General features: G+C 43.9%; 1 protein-coding gene and 1 long non-coding RNA gene across 2 annotated transcripts in view; one reads left to right on the forward strand and one right to left on the reverse strand.

Annotated features, from left to right (window-relative positions):
- Positions 1–13,805, reverse strand: part of LOC140409088 (gamma-secretase subunit Aph-1b-like) — a 139,246-nt gene extending 125,441 nt beyond the window's left edge. Inside the window, exon 1 of the mRNA XM_072497194.1 lies at positions 13,485–13,805. Within this exon, the coding sequence (XP_072353295.1) occupies positions 13,485–13,597 (113 nt within the window). The 5' untranslated portion in view covers positions 13,598–13,805. The remainder of the gene's footprint in view (positions 1–13,484) is intronic.
- Positions 13,806–13,920: 115 nt separating this feature from the next.
- Positions 13,921–21,235, forward strand: LOC140409090 (uncharacterized). The gene is made up of 3 exons (XR_011940277.1): positions 13,921–14,003; positions 14,504–14,628; positions 20,687–21,235. It is a non-coding gene; the product is annotated as an uncharacterized lncRNA (long non-coding RNA).
- The last annotated feature ends 659 nt before the right edge of the window (positions 21,236–21,894 follow it).

Consider the following 21,894-nt stretch of genomic DNA (forward strand, 5'->3'; position numbering starts at 1 on the left):
GCCAATAAAGGGTTCAGAGCCAAGGTGGAGGACCTGGAAAACAGGTCAAGGAGACAAAATTTGAGAATCGTGTGCCTGCCTGAGGGGGGGGGGGGGGGGGAGACGGCCCGAAGTCAACTTGAGTATGTTGCAAAGATGTTTGCGGAGTTGGTAGGGGAGGGAAAAGATCCCTCCCACTACTCGTTGGGCAGAGCACATGAGCACATTGCTCGCTCAGCCGAAGCCTAAAGCGGATGAACCACCAAGGTAGGTTATATCTGCTTTCACGACTACCATGAGGAGAAGGTTTTGAGCTGGGCAAAGTAGAGACAAGATGTGAAGTGGGACAGCATTGGTATGCGAATGTACAGAGACCTGAAGGTGGAGCTGGCGAGAAGGCGGCAGCCTTATGATGGCAAAGGCAGCATTGCATGACAGCGGAGTAAGATTTGGAATGGTTTATCCAGCAAAGCTGAGTGTGACTCGCAATTCGAGAGATTTTTATTTGAGATGATGGAGGTGTTCATTAATTGGGGGGGGGGGGGGGGGGGTTAGTTTTCTTTTTTTCTTATTGGTGTAGTTCTGTATTGTTTCTTGGTATAAGGGAGGACGGTTCTGGGGAGGTGGGTTCTGGGCACATGGGGCCTGGTTACTGAGGATGGGGAGGGTGGGAGGGGGAGTCTGGCAGAGGTCACCGCACCAGCAAATATTGGCTAGTGAACGGCGGTGTGGTGGAGGGAGGGGCCACAGTCGTTGGAGCCTGGTCAAACAGGGTCGCTGGACTTGGGAGGTGTGAATGGTGGGGGGAGAGGATCAATACTGGGTGGTGTTTGCAAGATGTAGTGGATGGGGGGATTCTGGGCAGGGTGGGGGGTTTCGACGGTAACAAAAGGATGGGGTGGACCTGGTCAGATGGGCAAGGCCTGGGGGAATGGTGATGGCAGATGTGGGAGGGGGTATGAGATATCCCCGGTCAGAATGGTGACATGGTTCACAGCGCTGAGGACCCAGGTTCGATGTTGGCCTCAGGTCCCTGGCCGTGTGGAAAGTTTGCACATTCTCCTAGTGTCTGCATGGGTCTCACCCCCACAACCCAAAGAAGTGCAGAGTAGGTGGATTGGCCACACTAAATTGCCCCTTAATTGGAGGGGGAAAAAAAAAGAAGAGGATTGGGTACTCTAAATTTCTTTTGTTTTTAAATGGTGATGTGGTACGTGAGGGGGTTAGGGGATCAGTAAAGAGAGCGAGGGTTTTTGTGCACTTGAAGAGTTTAAAAGTTAATTTGGTGATGCTGCAGGAGATGCATTTGAGGATGAAGGACCAGCTGAAGCTTAGGAAGGGTTGGGCAAGTCAGGTGTTTCATTCGGGGTTCGATAGTAGGGCTCAGGGGTGGCACTCTTGGTGGGCAAGAGGGTGAGGTTTCAGATGGAGAAGGTGGTGGCGTGATAGTGACGGGTGCATTGAAGGGGAGAGTGGACCCGTAAAGATTTTTTACACACAAGGAATCAGGAGTATTTGTTTTTCTCCCTGGTGCACAAGGCGTTTTCGAAGATAGACTTTTGTGTGGGGGGAAAGGCCGGAGTTAAGAGGTCAGAGTATAATCACACATTCACCGAGACCAACTCACTCTACTCCTACCCCAGCTTATTTACTGCTGAAAAAGTTATCCACGTCATAGTTACCAGTAGACTTATTTTTATTTAAAATATTTTTCATTCTCCTTTTTCACATTTTCTCCCAAATTTAAACCCAACAAACAACAATAATCAGTAACGAATGTAATGTCAATCCCCACATCAATAACAACAATCCCATCCTCTCACCAAACCCAACATTGGCCCACATGTTAACATAAACAAATGACAAAAAGGAATCAGGAATCACCGCTAATCATCATTAATACATAGACTACCTAGCCCCAACCCTCCCAGCCCCCAACCCCTCTAATGTTCTCGAAAGTGGCAATTCTTGAAAGTGCATAATGAATAACGCCCATGAATTGTAGAACCCCTCCATCCTTCCCCTCAGTTCAAATTTGACCTTTTCAAGCATTACGAATTCCAGCAGGTTCCCCCGCCACACCAGGGCACAGGGTGGAGGGGTTGATCTCCACCCTAACAGGATCCGCTTTCGGGCGATCAACGAGGCGAAGGCTGCAACATCGGCCTCCACGCCAGTTTCCAACCCCAAATGTGGCCTCCCGAGAGCCCGGGTCCAGTTTCACGTGCACCACTTCAGAGATTACACTAAACACCTCCTTCCAGTAATCCCCCAGCTTTGGACAGGGCCAAAACATATGAACATGGTTTGTGCCCCCCCCCCCCAACATTCACACATCTTTTACCCCCTCAAAGAGCCAGCTCATCCTCGCCCTTGTAAGGTGTGCTCTATACACCACCTTCAGCTGTATTATCCCCAACCTCGCACACGAGGTGGAGGCGTTCACCCTCCGGAGCACCTCACACCAGAACCCCTCCTCCATATCCTCTCCCAACTCTTCCTCCCACTTTACCTTGATCCATTCTAGCGGCGCCTTCTCCTCCTCCACAATAGCCCCATAGACCACCGATTCTACCCCCTTCTCCAGTCCCCCCTGTCGTCAGCACCTCCTCCAGCAATGTGAAAGCCGGCTCTACTGGGAAGCTCTGTATCTCCTTTTTGGCAAAGTCTCGAACCTGCATGTATAGAACAAACAAAGAACAAAGAAATGTACAGCACAGGAACAGGCCCTTCGGCCCTCCAAGCCCGTGCCGACCATACTGCCCGACTAAACTACAATCTTCTACACTTCCTGGGTCCGTATCCTTCTATTCCCATCCTATTCATATATTTGTCAAGATGCCCCTTAAATGTCCCTATCGTCCCTGCCTCCACTACCTCCTCCGGTAGTGAGTTCCAGGCACCCACTACCCTCTGCGTAAAAAACTTGCCTCGTACATCTACTCTAAACTTTGCCCCTCTCACCTTAAACCTATGCCCCCTAGTAATTGACCCCTCTACCCTGGGGAAAAGCCTCTGACTATCCACTCTGTCTATGCCCCTCATAATTTTGTATACCTCTATCAGGTCGCCCCTCAACCTCCTTCGTTCCAGTGAGAAAGTATCTAAATATTTCCGCCTGCTCCAGCCCATACTTCGCTCCCAGCTCCTTCAATCTCACAAAACGACCCCCAAGAAATAAATCTTTTAGTGTCCTAATTCCTTTCTCCTCCCATCTCCGAAAATCTCCATCCCACTTCCCTGGCTCAAATCTATGGTTCCCCCGAATCAGCATTTCCCTTGACCCTGCCCCCAACCCGAAGTGCTGTCGAAACTGCCTCCAAATTCTCAACAAAGCTATTACTACCAGACTCCCTGAGTATCTCCCCGGGACTGTCAGGAGCGGCACGGTCGTTAGCACCTTCAATCACAACCCCCTACCCAAACTCTCCTCCATTCTGACCCATTGGGAGTCAATCCCTCTGACCCAGCTCCGTACCTTCTCCATATTCACCGCCCAGTAATAATACATCAGGTTTGGAAGACCCAACCCCCCCCTGCCTGCCTTCCTCTCTGTAGTGGCACCTTTTTAATTCTGGCCACCTTCCCTCCCCATATGAAAAAAGTAATCATCCCTTCAATCTCTCTTTAAAAAATGCCTTTGGCAGGAAAATCAGCAGGCATTGAAAAATAAAGAGGAATTGCGCAGCACATTAATTTTAACCGCCTGTACCTGACCCGCCAATGACAGTGGGAGACCATCCCTCCTTGCCAGATCAGCTTTCACCCTCCCCACCAAACTAGAAATGTTGGTTACCAGTAGACTTGACTATTCCAACACACTCCTGGCAAGCCTCCCACCTTTTACCTTTGTAAACTTGACAGCATCCAAAACTCTACTGTCTGCGCCCTAACTTGCACCAACCCCCATTCTCTTGTCATCCCTGTGTTCATAGACCTACATTGGATCCTGGCTAAGCAATGCCTCAATTTTCAAGTTCAGATCCATGCTTTCAAATCCCTCCTTGGCCTTGCTTCTCCCTCCAGAATCATAATCCTCAGCCTCCTTTAATTCTGACCTCTTGAGCTTCCCTGATTTTGATTGTTCCTCCATTAGTGGCCATGTTTCAGCTAGCTGGGTTCCAAGCTCTGGAATTCCTCAGAAACCTCTCTACCTTGCTTCCTCCCTTTAAAAAACTCCTCAAAAACTAGCCTCTTTGGTCAAACCTTTGGGCATCTGCCCTAATATCTCTTGTGGCTCATTGTCATATTTTGTTTATCAAGTTCCTGTGAAGTATCTTGGAATGTTTTATGATGTTAAAGACACTGTACAAATACAAGCTGTTATTGATGGTGATGTGTGTGTGGGACTGTGTGCAAATTGGCTGCCATTTTCTAAACATTACAACACTGGAAAGGTAAGTCCCTGACTAAATGCTTTTGGGTGGATTGAAAGGTGTCTTTCTATACTCCACACACATACAAGCTCAGTGAAACTTTTGGGCCAACGTGTGGCTTGTGTTCTGTAAGACTGGAAAAAATGGAAGTCACAAGGTCAAGTAAAATCACAAGCAATACAGTTATCACGACAGCAGGATTCCATGGTCTGGACTACCCAAGTATAACATGAGAGAGACTGGTTTTAAAATGTTGTCCACTAATTTTGAAATTGTGCCTTGTATACCAAAATCTATGTCATTAATATACATTAGGAAGAGCTGGGCTCTCAAAACTGTCCCCTGGGGAATTTCACTACAAGCCTTCCTCTAGCTCGAAAAACAACCGGTATCTGCTACTCATTATTTCCTGTCACTCCAATTTTGCATGAATTGTGCAACTGTCTCTGCGCCTGAAACTCTTCTGGTCCTGATCAGGCGTGACAAATCTCACCACAGAAGTTGCCGCCACCCCCCACCCCCCCCCCCCCCCCAAATTACTTTTGGTCCTCAATCTGATCCTTGCAGAATTCACTTCTTTCATCTAACTATATTAACACACTTTTCAGGGGTAAATTTCAATACATTGAACGTTATTGATGATATGAAAACCTTGGATTCCGAAACTGCTCAATTCATCTTGTAAATCCATTTCAAAAAGTGGCAAATGGTTTACCAAACACAGTTCCTACTGCTACTGAAAGTATTCCATCTATATTCCGGTAGTTTCCATGGCACCAAATCTGTACATACCAACTATTCAGCAGCAGCACATTTGTTGCAAAGACTTTTGTTCACTACTTTTGTTGCAGCCAAAACATTACCAGAGCCAATTCCTTCCCCAAAGGCCGAAACAAAGTAAGTAGAATTCAGCCTGACTGTGATGAAAAACAGAGTCGCCTCAGCCTGCAAATGTTTATATTGATGTCAAAGATAATTTTAGTGTCAATCCTTTTTGTGGTACAAACAACTGCCTTCAATGGCATCAGCACTTTGGCAGTACATTTATCTTGCTACTTTACTGATGGCTGAAAAGTTAATGAATAGGAAATTATCCTGGATATATAGGGGGGTAAGTAACAGGTAGCAAATAGGTACTACCCTGCAAAGAAGAACCAACAAATCGGGGAACAATATAGCCCATCCACAATCGCTGTTGCAAACTTCCTAGAAACTAAATTCATAGAAACTTACAGAAGAACCCCATTCTGCTTAGTTATGCACCCCCACTTATCCATTAAGTTCCACCTCCTAAAGTATCCACTCACTTTGCTTAAAAAATAACTTATGAATCCAGCTTCCACCACCTTTTCAGACTGAGCACTCTGGATCACAACAACTGAGCGAAAACATTCTCACTGTCTGATAATGATTTCACATCTAAACCTCTCAGCAAGGGAATAGTTTATCCCTGGAAATCCATATAAAAACCTCTACTACATTACCATGACCAGCCTTCCATGTTTTCTTTTTATTTGTTCACAGGATGCAAATGGCACTGGCTAGGCCAGCATTGATTGTCATAGAATCCCTAAAGTGCAGGAGGATTTTCGGCCCATCTTGTCACCGCACCAACTCTCCAAAAGAGCACTCTATCTAGGCCTACGCCCCTACCCATAACCCCACCTAACCTTTTGGACACTAAGGAGCAATTTAACATGGCCAATCTACCTAACCTACACACCTTTGGACTATGGTTAAAAAAAACACAGCACCAGGAGGAAACCCCCACAGACACTGGGAGAAAGTCCATCCCCAATTGCCTTTGGGAAGGTGGTAGCAAGTCAACTCTTGAACCGCAGCAGTTCCTATGGTGTAGGTGCACCCACAGTACTGTCAGGGAGCGAATTACAAGATGTTGGCCCAGTGACAGTGAAGGAGCAGTGAAATATTTCAGTGTCAGGATTGTATGCAGTTTGGAAGGAAGACCAGCAGGCAGTGGTGTTCCCATCCCCTGCTACCCTTATCCTTCTGAGTTGAATCAACAACCAGAAGATCTTGCTGCAGGAATGGCCAGAAAATCCTACCAGTGGGAACAATTTGAAAGTCCCACCCCACAATTCTACAGTTCTCTGGCACTACTTTTGTACACAAAAAAGGATTGAAAGATAGTGACGAATGCTTCTGCTATTTCCCCCTTTGCTTCTTTTAGAATCCTAGGATTCCCAATCAGAGATCCTTTCTGACTAGTATATCCCATAATTTTCATCTCATCTTAATGTTCACATCATTTACTTCCATTGTAAAGACAGATGCAAAGTACTCATTTAATGCTTTTGGTATATTCTCTCGTTCTACATGAATATTTCTGTTTGGTTCCTTAAAAGGACCAACTTTAGGGCAGCACGGTGGCACAGTGGTTAACACTGTTGCCTCACGGCACTGAGGTCCCAGGTTCGATCCCGGCCCCGGGTCACTGTCCATGTGGAGTTTGCATATTCTCCCCGTGTTGGTGTAGGTTTCGTCCCCACAACGCAAAGATGTGCACGGTAGGTGGATTGGCCACGCTAAATTGCCCCTTAATTGGAAAAAATGAATCGGGTACTCTAAATTTATCTTTAAAAGGGACCAACTTTTTCACCTAGCTAACCTCTTACACTTTATATGCTAAGAAAACCACGGAACATAAAGGAAAGGGGGAGTGGGAGAGAGAACGGTGGCGGGAGAGGATGAGGGGGTGGGGGAGAGAAAGCGCACAAAAAATAATAATAATCTTTATTAGTGTCACAAGTAGGCTTCCATTAACACTGCAATGAAGTTATTGTGAAAATAAGAGACCGCAAGGCACAAGGACAGATCTGCAGGGGACAGGCCAGAGGTCAAGTGGAAAACCAAAGTGAACAACAAAAAATACAATAAAATAAAATAAACATGCCAGTTGATACACACTCAGGCTACACTGGAGAGTACAACTGAGGCAGGTTGGCCAAATGAGGACCATGGCCACAAAGTGAGGGGAGACAAGTGTAAATATCTATAGTGAACTTTGTTTGCTTCTGTTTTCTTTTTTGTTCTTTGGTTTAACTCTTTTGTAATTTTAATTTCTCCTTGGTTGTTCCTTTTACTTGGTATTATGCTCGGTTTTTCAACCCTTAACCTACAAACTGAAATGTAATACACAAAATGTGAACACCAATAAAAACATTTTTTTTTATAAAAGGTTTTAGGATTCAATTCAATGTTGCTGCTAAATAATTTCTCTTAAATCAAGGAAGAGGTCTATCCTGTCTGCCGGGAACTACATATGTGACACTTTGAAGTGCACAGGGGATTGATTGCTACTTGAAAAAAAGAGCAACAAACATTAGACTGACTGAACACTAGTCTGTTTTAACTGTTGTCAGCCATTCTAGCTAATATAGTTTATTCAGGATACAATTGCTCAAAATATACAGCACACTAGCTTGATTATAGTGATGGTGCCCACTGAATAACAATTTTTCCTCTGATCAACTCACTAGAAGATCATAGGAACCTCTGCAATTCTGATGCAGTAGTACTTCTGCAGAGGCATTTCTGCAAATGACCTATTCTAAGCACGTCTCACAGCAATTCCAACAATTAATCTTACAGGAAAACCAGAGTGAACTGGGAAAGTTTCTAATGCGTTTAACACTGAAGAAATTTAATGGCACCGTCCTATTGCACAATATAAATTGGATACCTGCTAAACCACATGTTTGAATAAACCTGCTTTGTTTGCACATTGTACACTCAGCTTTTGTCAAAGATAGTTGAATCAGGCCGCCACTCAACTGTGCTTCCATGATATGGGTATCACTTCAATTGGTATGGTGACTTAATGGATACTGGATTTATTAAGCCCTAGCTCCAGCTGTCTTATGGACAAAGTTGATCTATTGACCTCTAACTCCAGCTGTCTTACTAACCATTCATTATTAATTTTCCGTTCACCAGAATGTTACAGCAGACATTTAAATGATTTTTACTTTATAGTTCCTTTACTGTTGCAATTAAAATCTTCTAAAATTCTTCAAAGATTAAGCTGCTGTGTTTTACTATATTAGCAAAAGAATTAACTAATTTTCCTGTAGCTATTCAGTTAAATGGTGGAAGATGCAAATATACTTCATGTCTCTTGCACATCTAACCAACCAACAGATACTTGTCTCAACATTCACTAACTCTGCAATTGATCAGAAATATAATTGGCTGTTTAATATTTCTTTATGTGCACTCTTTGTGGTTCGACAACAGGTGACCACTTCCGTGTTATTTACTCCTGATCAGAACAAATTACCTGGATAAATTCCTAGAATGCTCTTTGGTGCACATATTAACATCACACAAAGTGGTGGTTGGGATGGGGGGAAAGAATGAGTCACCTCCAAGTAAATGATTTAATGAATGTTAACTGGTAAATTGACATAGATAACAGAAAAATTTACAACTGGTTATCTGTTTATGAGGACACAGTTAATCAGGAATGACTGACCTATAGAGAGACCTGCCCGATTATTTTGATCCTAGTGGGTGTGGGGAAAATATTCTTTTGACATTCTTTTGTTTCAATTCAAAATATTTTTTTAACGCAGTTCCCATTCTATATACCCAATATTAATTAAAATTGTACTAATTTACACTAACGGCTATACTTCACCTCTTAATGGTTCGGGTATTTCATATGGCTGCTTGACAATGGAAAGGAAGTATTTTCCTTTGGATTACATCAACCAACATTCACTTCACAAAAATAATGGGGATTATACTCATTACTAACATCGCATACAACATTAATCTCAAACACAAAATCTAGTATCCTGGAACATTACATAGCCAGAGGGCTTAAAAAGCAGGGAATACTAAGCAGGCCAGGTAGCATCTGTGGAGAGCGAAACAATGTTGGCAATTCAGGTTGATGACCTTTAAGCATTCATGACAAGTGGGCAATAAGATCTAGAATCTCCTGTTAAGACTGCATTGCTGCATGCTTCCTGTGGCCATTTTTTTCAAACAAATCATGTATGCATTTCACTGCAGTTTCAAATATATTGGGTTAGATCCTTCAGTTACCCTCGTCTGCATTTTTTAAACTTTCCTCATTATAGATGTTGAAAAATCACAACATGCCATGTATTTGAGAACTGGTACTGCCAACTATTTGAAAACAGCAGGCTAGTTTCATATCACTCAAATATCACAAGCAACAAAAATAAAAGAGCACTGCTTCTCATAAAGTAAAATGGAGCTAAACGTATTAAGTATTTCCACCCCTTTTCTCTATTACCTTGGTGCGAACTCCAACGACTGAAATTTGGATCACAAACATACAGAGTATCCACAGTGCTCACTGAAGCACTAGAGATCATCACATAACGCACACCCTTCTGCAACAGAGGGATTTATTTGTTTACAGATCCAAAAAAAGCAATTATTTTCCATGGAATGCTCTATGGTCTGATTGGTTGACATCACAATCAGGTTAGATTTAACCGGGGCATCACCCTTCCAGAGTGAATCCACCCTCACTCACTTCCTCTGTCCTTGTCCTACTCACCTCCATTTCCCTTTGGAGGGCCCTAAATGGGCCGTCACTGGGAGGCGGTGGCATAGTGGTACTTTCACTAGACTAGTAATCCAGAGACCCAGAATAATGCTCTGGGGTCCCAGGTTCAAATCCAACCATGGCAATGGTGAAATTTGAATTCAATCTGGAATTAAAAGTTTAATGATGACCATGAAACCATTGCCAATTGCCGTAAAACCCATCTGATTCACTAATGTCCTTCAGGGAAGGAAATCTGCCATCCTTACCCGGTCTGGCCTACATGTGACCCCAGACCCTCACAGCAATACAGTTGACTCTTAACTGCCCCCACTGAAATGGTTTAGCAAGCCATTCAGTTCAAGGGCAATTAGGGATGGGCAACAAATGCTGGCCCAGCCAGCGACGCCCATATCCCAAGAATAAATGTTTTAAAACTTCGCAAATTTACACATATCACTCACCTGTCCCTATTTAAATCCATCCAATAGGTTATTGCTCATTCCACAGCAGCCTTAATGACAGCACAAATGAGGGAGGCACAGTGGAGCAGTGGTTAGCACTGCTGCCTCACAGCGCTGAGGATTCACGTTTGAGCCCGGCCCCGGGTCACCGTCCGTGTGGCGTTTGCACATTCTCCCTTGTTTGCATGGGTCTCACCCCCACAACCCAAAAATGTGCAGGGTAGGGGGATTGGCCACACTAAATTGCCTCTTAAGTGGGGAAAAAATTGGTACTTTAAATTTATTTATTTTTAATTGAAAAAGTTATAGCACAAATGACATTCAATACGACTATGAGTATGTGGGCATTATCCATCCTCAACCCCACTGCAGCCTTTGACAGCCAATCTCATACATCTCTAATGTCGCTCTGCCGCTGCCCAACTCTTGTGTCTTCCTTTGGTTCTGTTCTTACCAAGCAACTGAAGCCACAGAATCTCCAGCAGAGGCTTTTTTTTTTTTCTTCTTCATCCACTGCCACCTCCAGAGTTCCCAAGAATCCACATTCACACCCTCCACTTCCCCCACCCCCAACTTCATGGTACTCCTTGTTGTCATGATTCAGACATTGGGTCAATATCTACAATATCCCTTCTCAACCAGTCCACCACCTTCCTGGAGGCTGCTTGTCCAACATCCAGTCTTGTGATAGGCTGCAATTTCCTCCAGCTAAACAAATAATGAAAGCATCGTCCCTGCTTCTGGCACAAACTCCAGGTTCTTGCCTACGATTTCATCCCCATCCCAACCTTGGGCTGAACGAGCCTGATCACTGCCTCCTATTTGAACTGAGTTTTTAACCCTCGTCTTCTCCATCAAAAAGACTTCCTATTTTCCTTCTACTTTACATCACCGAGATCTGTCCCTACCTCGATCCACCTGCTGTTGAAATCTGCATCTGTACCTTTGTCATCAGACATAATTGCCCCAATGCTCTCCCGAGTGATCACTGATCCCTCAGTAAGCTTCAGCTCACCCAACTGTCAATTCCTAATTCTAGCATGTACCAAGTTCCTCTCATCCCACCCCTGTTCTCACTGCTCTACATTGGCTTCCATGCCCTTCTGTGGCAACATCAAAACTCAATAATCTTTTTCTCTCTATCTTTGCAAGTTCCTCCAATGCTACAGCCAAATTCTCCATTCCGCTAACTCTGCTTCTTGCACATCCCCATTTCATTTTGCCCCATCATTACCTGTTGTGCTTTCTGGAATTACCTCCATATATTCCTCCAGCTCACGCTCTTTTGTTAATCATCTCCCCAAAACTTACCTTTGTGACAAAACATTTGATCATACCCTTCTGCTTTCTCTTTCTTTTGCTCAACATCAATTGTCCTCATTACACCTCTGGGAAGTGCCTAGGGACAGTTTCTAGGTTAAAGATGCTGTAAAAATGCAAGTTGTTGAAGCAAGGGCAACATGACAAGTTGACAGAACCGGTTTCCATTATAAATATCCACCTGAAAATTTATAACTGAAATTGGATAATTCTTAAATGGGGACTGAACAACTTTTACATGACTTGGTCCAATTATCACACATTCTAAACAAGTTTAATCCCAACGCGGAAAGAAATCACCTCCTGGAGAGGGGGCAGGGGTCGAGTATTTTAAACAAAAACAATCTTCCTTGGACTTCATTTCACCTTAAATTTCCGATAATGGTGCTTAAATCAAAAACGATGTTGCTAGAGTATTAAAATCTTTGCCGATCAGAACTCAGTGGTTTCAAATGTTACAGCTCACATATCCAAAAATTAGATAAGAAACAAAATAATAAGCAACGGGTGAGGCCAATGAGAGGCTGACATGAAGGAACAGTAAGTAACTAACCAGTCAGCAATGGGTTTCCTAAATAGGGGAGAAAAGAGTTTGTGCAAACTTCAATCTGCCCCAGTTTCGCTCGTCATATTGGCAGTCTAACATTCTCAGCATTTGGGTCTCCTAGATCCCTAATTAAATAGTAAAATAATGTCGCGGGTTTCTTTGCTATGAGAATAGTTTGCTTTAGTTACCAACTTTTACAGATGCACCATAGAAAGCATCCTATCGGGCTGCATCACAGCCTGGTATGGCAACTGCTCGGCCCTTAACCACAAGAAACTTCAGAGAGTCGTGAACACCGCCCAGTCCATCACACGAACCTGCCTCCCATCCATTGACTCCATCTACACCTCCCGCTGCCTGGGGAAAGCAGGCAGCATAATCAAAGATCCCTCCCACCCGGCTTACTCACTCTTCCAACTTCTTCCATCGGGCAGGAGATACAGAAGTCTGAGAACACGCACGAACAGACTCAAAAACAGCTTCTTCCCCACGGTCACCAGACTCCGAAATGACCCTCTTATGGACTGACCTCATTAACACTATGTTGTGTTGTCCTATTATGTATTTTCTTTTATTCCCATGTACTTAATGATCTGTTGAGCTGCTCGCAGAAAAATACTTTTCACTGTACCTGGGTACACGTAACAATAAACAAATCTAATCCAATCCAATCGATCACAGTGGTAGAAAATGGTTTGATTCGTTGCCATGTCGGCGAGTTCCAAACTCAGGTGGACAAAAATTGAATCTGGGATGCAGGAACCCTGACCTCAAGGGGATTTTAGAGAAAATAAAGGGTGAAGGACACAGATTTCACAGCTCCTGCCTGCCAAAGTGACAATGATTCCGGTGTAGCTCGAACCCCGAATATTAATCAATTCCCACCCTTGCGGTTTCACCATTTTCAATGGGCTTGCTCTTTAAAAGTTTAATGGCCAGTGAAGCAATCTCGGGCAGATTGGAGAGCAGGAGCAACTCTGGTTTCACAGGCACCAAGATCAAGATTTTTTTTTTGAATGGGTGGAGGGCAGGGGAATGGTGAAAGAAGTCACGCTCGGATGCAGTTGTGTTGATCCTGAAAATTGACCGTTGGTGGTGCGAGACGGGACGGACAACCCGGTGTCCACTCTGCTGCCGCCAGAGTAAAGCCCGGCTCGGTAAACATCCGCCTGGGACCGGTGGGTTTTTTAAAATTAAGGGACAATAAATATTTGGCGCAGTTGACGGAGTGCGAGGCTGGAGGCTCAGCTTACCCGGCGATCAGGATGATAACTCGGAGCGGGTCTTTGGCGATGGTGAAGACGAAGAGAGCGAACGCGGGACCGAAGGCGATGAAAGTGCAGCCGAAGAAAACAGCCACGGTCATCTCGTCAGCGGCGGCGGCGAGTCCGGGGGCAGCGGCAGCAGCTCGGACCGAGTGCCCGCTCCGCCCGGGACATGACAACCGAGATGAAGCCGCTCTCTGCTGGGGGACGCTGTGCGGAACTCAGTCCTCTCGGTGCGGACAGCAAGAAGGCCCCAGCTCCCACCGAGCAGTTAATGAAGGCGAATCCGCACAATGCGGGGCGGGACCGGGCCAGGCTGGGGGTGGGGCCCGCGGGCCGGGCTAGGGGTGGGGCCATTCCTCGTGCGCGGTCGCCGTTTCCCCGCCCCGTCATCCAGATCTCGCGGGATCTCCAGCGCACGCGTCATCAGCCGGCGGGATCAGAGGTGGATGTCTCTTCGGGGGGGGGGGGGGGGACAGGGAGAGAATTGGTTTTCGATGGCCTGAGGTCAGTCTTCACTGTCTCTTCCTTCTCGTTGAACAATCGGCCACGCACAAGTCGGGAATATGATGAAATATTCTCCACTTGCCTGGATGAGTGCTGCAGGATGGTCAGATTTACGTAGAAAATGTTTGAGACACTCTGGCATGGGGGTCTGCTAGAGTAGGTGCTGCCGGGGGGGGGGAGATGGCACAGCGCATTCATGTGATTTAAATGTCCAAATCACATGGCGAAACGACATCCCTGGTGCATGCAATACCAGGCAGTGGCCTCGCCGGATAATCCTGTCGAATAAGTTGGTCACCGATGTATACCACTTTGCCTTGGTGTCCCTTCTTATCCTTCACATTGTGGGGTATTTGCTCTGGAAGAAAGTTGTAGCAGATATTTTCATGTTCACTCTCTACATTGAAATACTTTGGCTGTGGGGAGGTCCTCAAATCATAACTTATTTCATCCTTCAATCGATCTGGAGTGACCTCTTTCTATTTTCTCACCCTATTTAGTTGGAGACACCAACTTAATCTGCTCCTATCTTATCAGTATCCAAGGGCTCTTTATGATTGTCATCATCACCCTGCCCACTATTTCTCCTCCCCCGCCTCCCCCCCCCCCCCACCAGGCTCCAATGGTGAGTACCATCTACCTCATGAGAATTATTTGTTTTAGTTTATTTAGCCTTGCTAGAAATTCCATCTGATTCAAAAGAGTAGTTACTGGTTTTACTGGCGACATCTTGTTTGTGGGGGAGGAAATATTGTTTGCATATTCCCTCTGAACATTTCTATTATTGGATTGGATTTGGATTAAGGGGCAGCACTGTAGCATTGTGGATAGCACAATTGCTTCACAGCTCCAGGGTCCCAGGTTTGATTCCGGCTTGGGTCGCTGTCTGTGCGAAGTCTGCACGTTCTCCCCGTGTCTGCGTGGGTTTCCTCCGGGTGCTCCGGTTTCCTCCCACAGTCCAAAGATGTGCGGGTTAGGTGGATTGGCCAGGCTAAATTGCCCCTTAGTGTCCAAAATTGCCCTCAGTGTTGGGTGGGGTTACTGGGTTATGGGGATAAGGTGGAAGTGTTGACCTTGGGTAGGGTGCTCTTTCCAAGAGCTGGTACAGAAGACTCGATGGGACGAATGGCCTCCTTCTGCACTGTAAATTCTATGATAATCTATGATTCGTTTATTGTCACGTGTTCCGAGATACAGTGAAAAGTATTTTTCTGCAAGCAGCTCAACAGATCATTAAGTACATGGGAAGAAAAGAAAATACATAACAAGGCAACACAAGGTATACAATGTAACTACATAAGCACCGGCATCGGATGAAGCATACAGGGTGTAGTGTTAATGAGGTCAGTCCATAAGAGGGTCATTTAGGAGTCTGGTAACAGCGGGGAAGAAGCTGTTTTTGAGTCTGTTCGTGCGTGTTCTTAGACTTCTGTATCTCCTGCCCGATGGAAGAAGTTGGACGAGTGAGTAAGCCAGGTGGGAGGGATCTTTGATTATGCTGCCCGCTTTCCCCAGGCAGCGGGAGGTGTAGATGGCGTCAATGGATGGGAGGCAGGTTCCTGTGATCGACTGGGCGGTGTTCACGACTCTCTGAAGCTTCTTGCGGTCCTGGGACGAGCAGTTGCCATACCAGGCTGTGACGCAGCCAGATAGGATGCTTTCTATGGTGCATCTGTAAAAGTTGGTAAGGGTTAATGTGGACATGCCGAATTTCCTTAGTTTCCTGAGGAAGTATCCAATGCCAACATCTTTTCTTGGGATGTTGGCTAGGCCAGTATTTATTTTTGCCCATCCCAAACTGCCCTTGAGAAGGTGGTAGTGAGTTACCTCTTGAACTACTGCAGTCCATGTAATGGTGAAACACACAGTACTGTAGAGTCAAAGAGCTTTACATCACAGAAAGACACCCTTTGGCTAATCGTAAAGGGCTATTAGGAAGGAAGTTCCAGGATTTTGACCCAGCAACAGTGAATGGTTGGCAATATAATTCTAAGTCAGGATGGTGTGTGGCTTGGTGGGGAACCTGCAGGCGATCATGCACCTATGTGGTCCATCTAGGTGGTAGAGGTTGAAGGAATCTTGGTGAATTGCTGCAATGCATCTTAGAAATGACACCAACCAGTGGAGCCTTTTCCTCCTGATTCCTATTGATTCCAGTTTTGCTAGGGCTCCTTGATCCCATACTTGATCAAATGCTGCCTGGTGTCAATGGCAGTCACCCTCAACTCACATTTGAGGAATTAATCAGATTATTTACTGCGTGGACAGTATGTAATACTTCAGCGGCAGCATACGTGCTTCTGAGTCTGAAAGTGGTGAGTTCAAGTCTCATTACAGAGACTTGAACATATAATCTAGTCTGAAACCTCTGAAAAAGACAAAATGCTGCATCGTTGAAGGTGCAGGCTTTTAGATTGTGACATGTCAATTCTTTTGATAAAAGATGTGACCCAAACAATCTATAAAGGAATATTCCTAGGGAATGTGTAAAAACATGGGTAAAAACAATAACTTTAAAAAAAAAAGATGAAAGTTATAGCTGGGTTCCAGGTGAATTTTCATCCTCCACATCAACTGGACTTAACGCAGGGATGCACAGCGAGATCCCACATGTTATCAGAGCCAATTGTTACTGAAATGTTACCTCAAACATGAAAACTAAGTGAAATGAGGGTATGGCAATGATATGAGGCAATGAGAAGCTCTACAACTCTACCAGCTGTATAGCATATGCCATTGGCTTGACGGGTAGTTGATGACAATTAACTCCTCACTTAATAATGGACATTCTATTGAGATGCCACTTGGGTATGACAGGAAATGGTGATACCCAATATAAGAAAGGGTGTGACGTGTATTGAATTTGGATTGTCATTGTCCAATCAAGCATCTTACTTTACCAAACAAAGTGGCTTAATTGAAAAATGGAATCACCAAGCATAAAATTGAGTTTAATCCTATGTGTGAGTGAGTCAACAACTCCTGAGTCTAACAATGAATCATGCATTGAAATATGTCATTCAAATGCAGGTTAGTATGCATTGTGTATTAAATTGCTGATACATACCTTCCCATAGACCTATCAGCAGAACAAGACTGCTTCATAGCTGTGCACTGCGTAAGTCGTAGTCCACTGTCAATGATCTTCTGCACCCTTCTGAACAGGTTTTGACAAAGCCAGATGAAGTAATTGGGCTTTAATGTTTTGGCATTCGAAACATTAAAAAAATAATTTTCAGAACTTATATTTATGAGCCAATGCGGCATGAAAATAAAAATTTGAAATAATCCTGTGGAAGTTGTTAAATTTCAGGAAATACTTTTTTCTTGCTCACTGGTGACTAATCGGAAGTTGTGTTTCAATGGAACAAAAATCAGCCTTATTCAAAATGGAGCGAATAGTTTACCCTTGCCGGATTAATGCGCAGACCACAAAGATACAAATCTACTCCAAATTGCTTTCAAAACAAAATGATTCCAGTCTGCACACCCGAATAAAATTTGCACGCAGTGCAGTAGAATTTTCAAACCTTGTTCAATATCCCGTACCCCTCCACTTATTGAATGTACATTTATATGTTAGACATAGGGTGGCACGGTGGCCCACTGGTTAGCACTGCTGCCTACAGCGCTGAGGGTCTGGGTTCGATCCTGGCCCTGGGTCACTGTCCGTGTGGGGTTTGCACATTCTCCCTGTGTCTGCATGGGTTTCGACCCCCCCAACCCAAAGATGTGCAGGTTAGGTGGATTAGCCACGCTAAATTGGCACTTAATTGGAGAAAAATAATTGGGCGCTCTCATTTTTAAAAAAAAATGTGTTAGACATGACTAATATCCTACTTATGGCAGTGCAGTGGTTATGTTACTGTACTACTAGAACAAAGAAAATTACAGCACAGGAACAGGCCCTTCGGCCCTCCCAGCCTGCGCCGATCCAGATCCTTTATCTAAACCTGTCTTCTATTTTCCAAGGATCTACTTTCCTCTGTTCCCCGTCCGTTCATATATGTCTAGATGCATCTTAAATTATGCTATCGTGCCCGCCTCTACCACCTCCGCTACTTCAGGGGTTTGGACTAAACACATCATGGTAGTTAAAGAATTTGAGGTCAGGTTTAAACTAACCAGATACTAGTAAAAGTAACCAAGAGGCTGTTGGATTATTATCAAATCCAGTTGGTTTACTAATGTATTTCAGAGAATGAACCCTGCCATCTTTACCCCATCTGGTTTATACAGGGTGCGTATAAAGTCCGTGTGCAGGTTTAAGCTTGAATAATTTGAATGCATACACGATAGAAGCATATGAAATAATAATTTATAAAGTTTTTAACATTAATGTTGTTAATGCTATATCAATTTTAAATTTTTTTTATTTTAATTGCTGAAACTGATCAGAAATGCCAGCAGACGAAAAGGTGAACTGTGTGTTCCAGCTAGTGCATATGAAACCCTTAACAACATAAATACGAAAAAGCATGATGAATAATATTTTCAAATACCATTTATTATTAGCTTCTATCATGTATACATCCCAAGTTATTAAAGTTTAAAGTTGCATAAGGAATTTCTGAACAGTCTGTGGTGTGTCTGTTTCCATACCAACCTGATTGACTCTTAGCTGTCATAGGAACTGGCCAAGTAACTACTCAATGCCAAGTGCTTTAAGAAATTGTCCACCACCACCTATGCAAATAGGGATGGGCTTTCCAGCAATGCCTACATCTGAGAATTATTTTTCTTTTAACAATTATGTTAACTGATGGGCGGCACGGTGGCGCAGTGGTTAGCAATGCTGCCTCACGGCACTGAAGACTCGCGTTCGATCCCGGCCCCATGTCACTGTCCGTGTGGAGTTTGCACGTTCTTCCCGTGTCTGTGGTGGTCTCACCCCCACAACCCAAAGATGGGGCGAACGGGATCAAAGGTTATGGGGAAAAAGCAGGATTTGGCTATTGAGTTGGATGATCAGCTATGATCATGATAAATGGCAGAGCAGGCTTGAAGGGCCAAAAGGCCTCCTCCTGCTCCTATCTTCTATGTATATATGTGCAGAGTAGGTGGATTGACGACGCTAGCTAAATTGCCCCTTAATTGGAAAAAATATAATTGGGTACTCTTGTAAAGAAAAAATGTGTTAACTGATAATTGTGGTGAAGAAAATCTGTGCAAATCTTTGCAAAAATATAATTTCAGATAAAGTGGTAACATTGGTTGTAAATTTTAATTTGCTTAACTGGTTGGCCGGTAGACCAGTGGAATGGATTGCCACCATTATAGAATCAATCAAATTTTAATTTCTAATGACTTTCCTGGCCATCAGGGTAGGTGGGAAACATAGAAAATAGGAGCAGGAGTAAGCCATTCAGCCCTTCGAGCCAGCGCCGCCATTCAATATGATCATGGCTGATCCTCTATCTGAACACCATGCTCCCGTTCTATCCCAGTACCCCTTAACGCCTTTAGAGTCTAGCAATTTATCTGATTTCCACAAATATATTCAGTGACTTGGCCTGCACAGCCTTTTGTGGGAGAGAATTTCACAGGTTCACATCCTCTGACTGAATAGGTTTCTCCTCATCTGAGTCCTAAATGGCCTACCCGTATCCTGAGACTGTGACCCCTTCTCTAAGATCCCCCAGCCAGAGGAAACAACATCCTTGCATCCAGTCTGTCCAGCCCTGTCAGCATTGTATACATTTCAATGAGATCCCCTCTCATTCTTCTACATTCCAGTGAAAAAAGGCTCAGTCAACCCAATTATCTTACAACAACTCTTCCATCCCAGGGATCAGTCTGGTGAACCTTCGCTGCGATCTCTCTATGCCCATCATATTCTTTCTTAGATAAGGAGACTAAAACAGCACAGAATACTCCAGGTGTGGTCTCACCAAAGCCCTGTCCAGCTGTAGAAAGACGCTGTTGCTTCTGTACTCAAGTCCTCTTGCAATGAAGGCCTACATACCATTTGCCTTCCGAACTACTTGCTGCACCTGCATGATTGCTTTCAGTGAAGCGTGTACAAGGGCACCCAAATATATTTGTACATCAACATTTCCCAATCTATCACCATTTCAACTTGCCATTCTGTTTTTCCATTCGAAGTAGATAATTTTGCACTTATCCATGTTATACTGCGTCTGTCATGAATTTGCCCACTTAACACGTCTAAATCACCCTGAAGCCACTGAACATCCTCCTCATCACACTCGTGCCGTTAGCAAACTTGGAAATATTACATTTGGTTTCCTCATCCAAATCATTTATGTATATTGTGAATAGTTGGGGCCAAGAACTGATCCATGCGGGACCCCGCTAGTCACTGCCTGCTACTTCAAAAAAGATCTATTTATTCCTGCTCTCTGTTTTTTGTCTACTAACCAATTTTCAATCCATGTCAGTATTTTACCCAATCTCATGTGTTTTAATTTTGTGGGAATTTATCAGAAGCTTTCTGAAATCATCTGTACTGTTCAATACAAATATAGTTTGGTTTACCTCTTTGCCTTCTGCTCTTTAATGGCGTGATTTATAAATTCAATGAGTTAGAAAATTTGACCACAAAGTTGCGTTATACCACCTTATCTGCTGTACGTGTTTTGTCATGCACTGACTCCTGTTCTGCTTTGTTTAATCTTTTACAAGACATTCAAAATCAGTAATTGGTTTCACTCTCTCCTCAGGCAAAGTAGCTTCACATCCCACTCCACCGCTTGTGTACTGAATCCAATTGGCACTCCAGGGCAGTACTGGAGAGTACTGCTTTGCCAAGGTTGCATCTTTTGAAAGAGATCAAACCAGTTTGTATGGTTTTTGGTTAGCACAAGATGAGCAAGAATGTATTACACAACTGCATTCAATAATGTGTTTCTTGTTATCCCTTTCTGTGCATTGAACCTTATCAGTTACTGCTGTTGTATTTTTATTTTGTGATTCATTATGTTAGTTAAGGAATTGCTTCACAAGAACAAATGCCATCAATAGTTATGTTCTATCATCAAGTCTCACTGTACGCCAATCCAGACAAATTCAGCAAATACACTTGTCAGATACTGACAGAAAGCGGCGGGTTTTGAGTATATGTTGACACGCTGATAGAAAAGAGCCATTAAACAGAATAATGCTCTAATGGTTGTAGGAGCATTTGCAAGGCCTGAGTATTGAGCCAGCCTTTATGTGGTGTTCCTCCCTCATTGTTATGGCTTAGATTAATAAACAGAGCAGATACGCAACCTGGTTAAGACGGCTTTATTATCCCCAGCTTGGTTTCGTTTACACAAGAGATGGATCTGGATACATGCCAAAATCGATCTGCTAAACACTGATAAAAACTCATCAATTATACGATTTTCAAAAAATCAATAGCCCACCCCAGTTGGACTTGATCCAATCCTTGAAGCTCTCATTTCCATATTATCCAGTAAAATTACTTTAAACAAACTGATGACTTGTGCTCAGCTCATGATTTAATCCCATCCTGTCATCTGTTGTTTACCAGGAACTCGTGTCCATTTTAACGTTGTTTTTCGGACATTGCCAATCTTGTATCGCAGTCGGTTCCTGCCCAACTCATTGTTCATCCAGGGGCAGGAAAGCTAGCTTCCTCTTTACTCCATGGATTGTTTGAGACAGGATATTGGAGCCACTGATAAAAATTGTTTCCTAAGTTTTTTTTCAGAAAATATTTTATTGAAGCATTTGTAATTTTCACAGTTTAACACATTAACATTTCTTAAACAACGGGCTGACACACGCAAAACACCTAAAAGAACAAAAAACAGAAAACAACGTCCCTACTACCCCCACCCTAATTGTTTACTAAGTTGACTATGTAAACTGCTGACTACACAATCCCTTTAAAAACATGGTCAAGTTAGCTAGCTTAAATGCC

Source organism: Scyliorhinus torazame, chromosome 3 (genome assembly GCF_047496885.1).
Source record: "Scyliorhinus torazame isolate Kashiwa2021f chromosome 3, sScyTor2.1, whole genome shotgun sequence".
NCBI classification, from domain to species: Eukaryota; Metazoa; Chordata; class Chondrichthyes; order Carcharhiniformes; family Scyliorhinidae; genus Scyliorhinus; species Scyliorhinus torazame.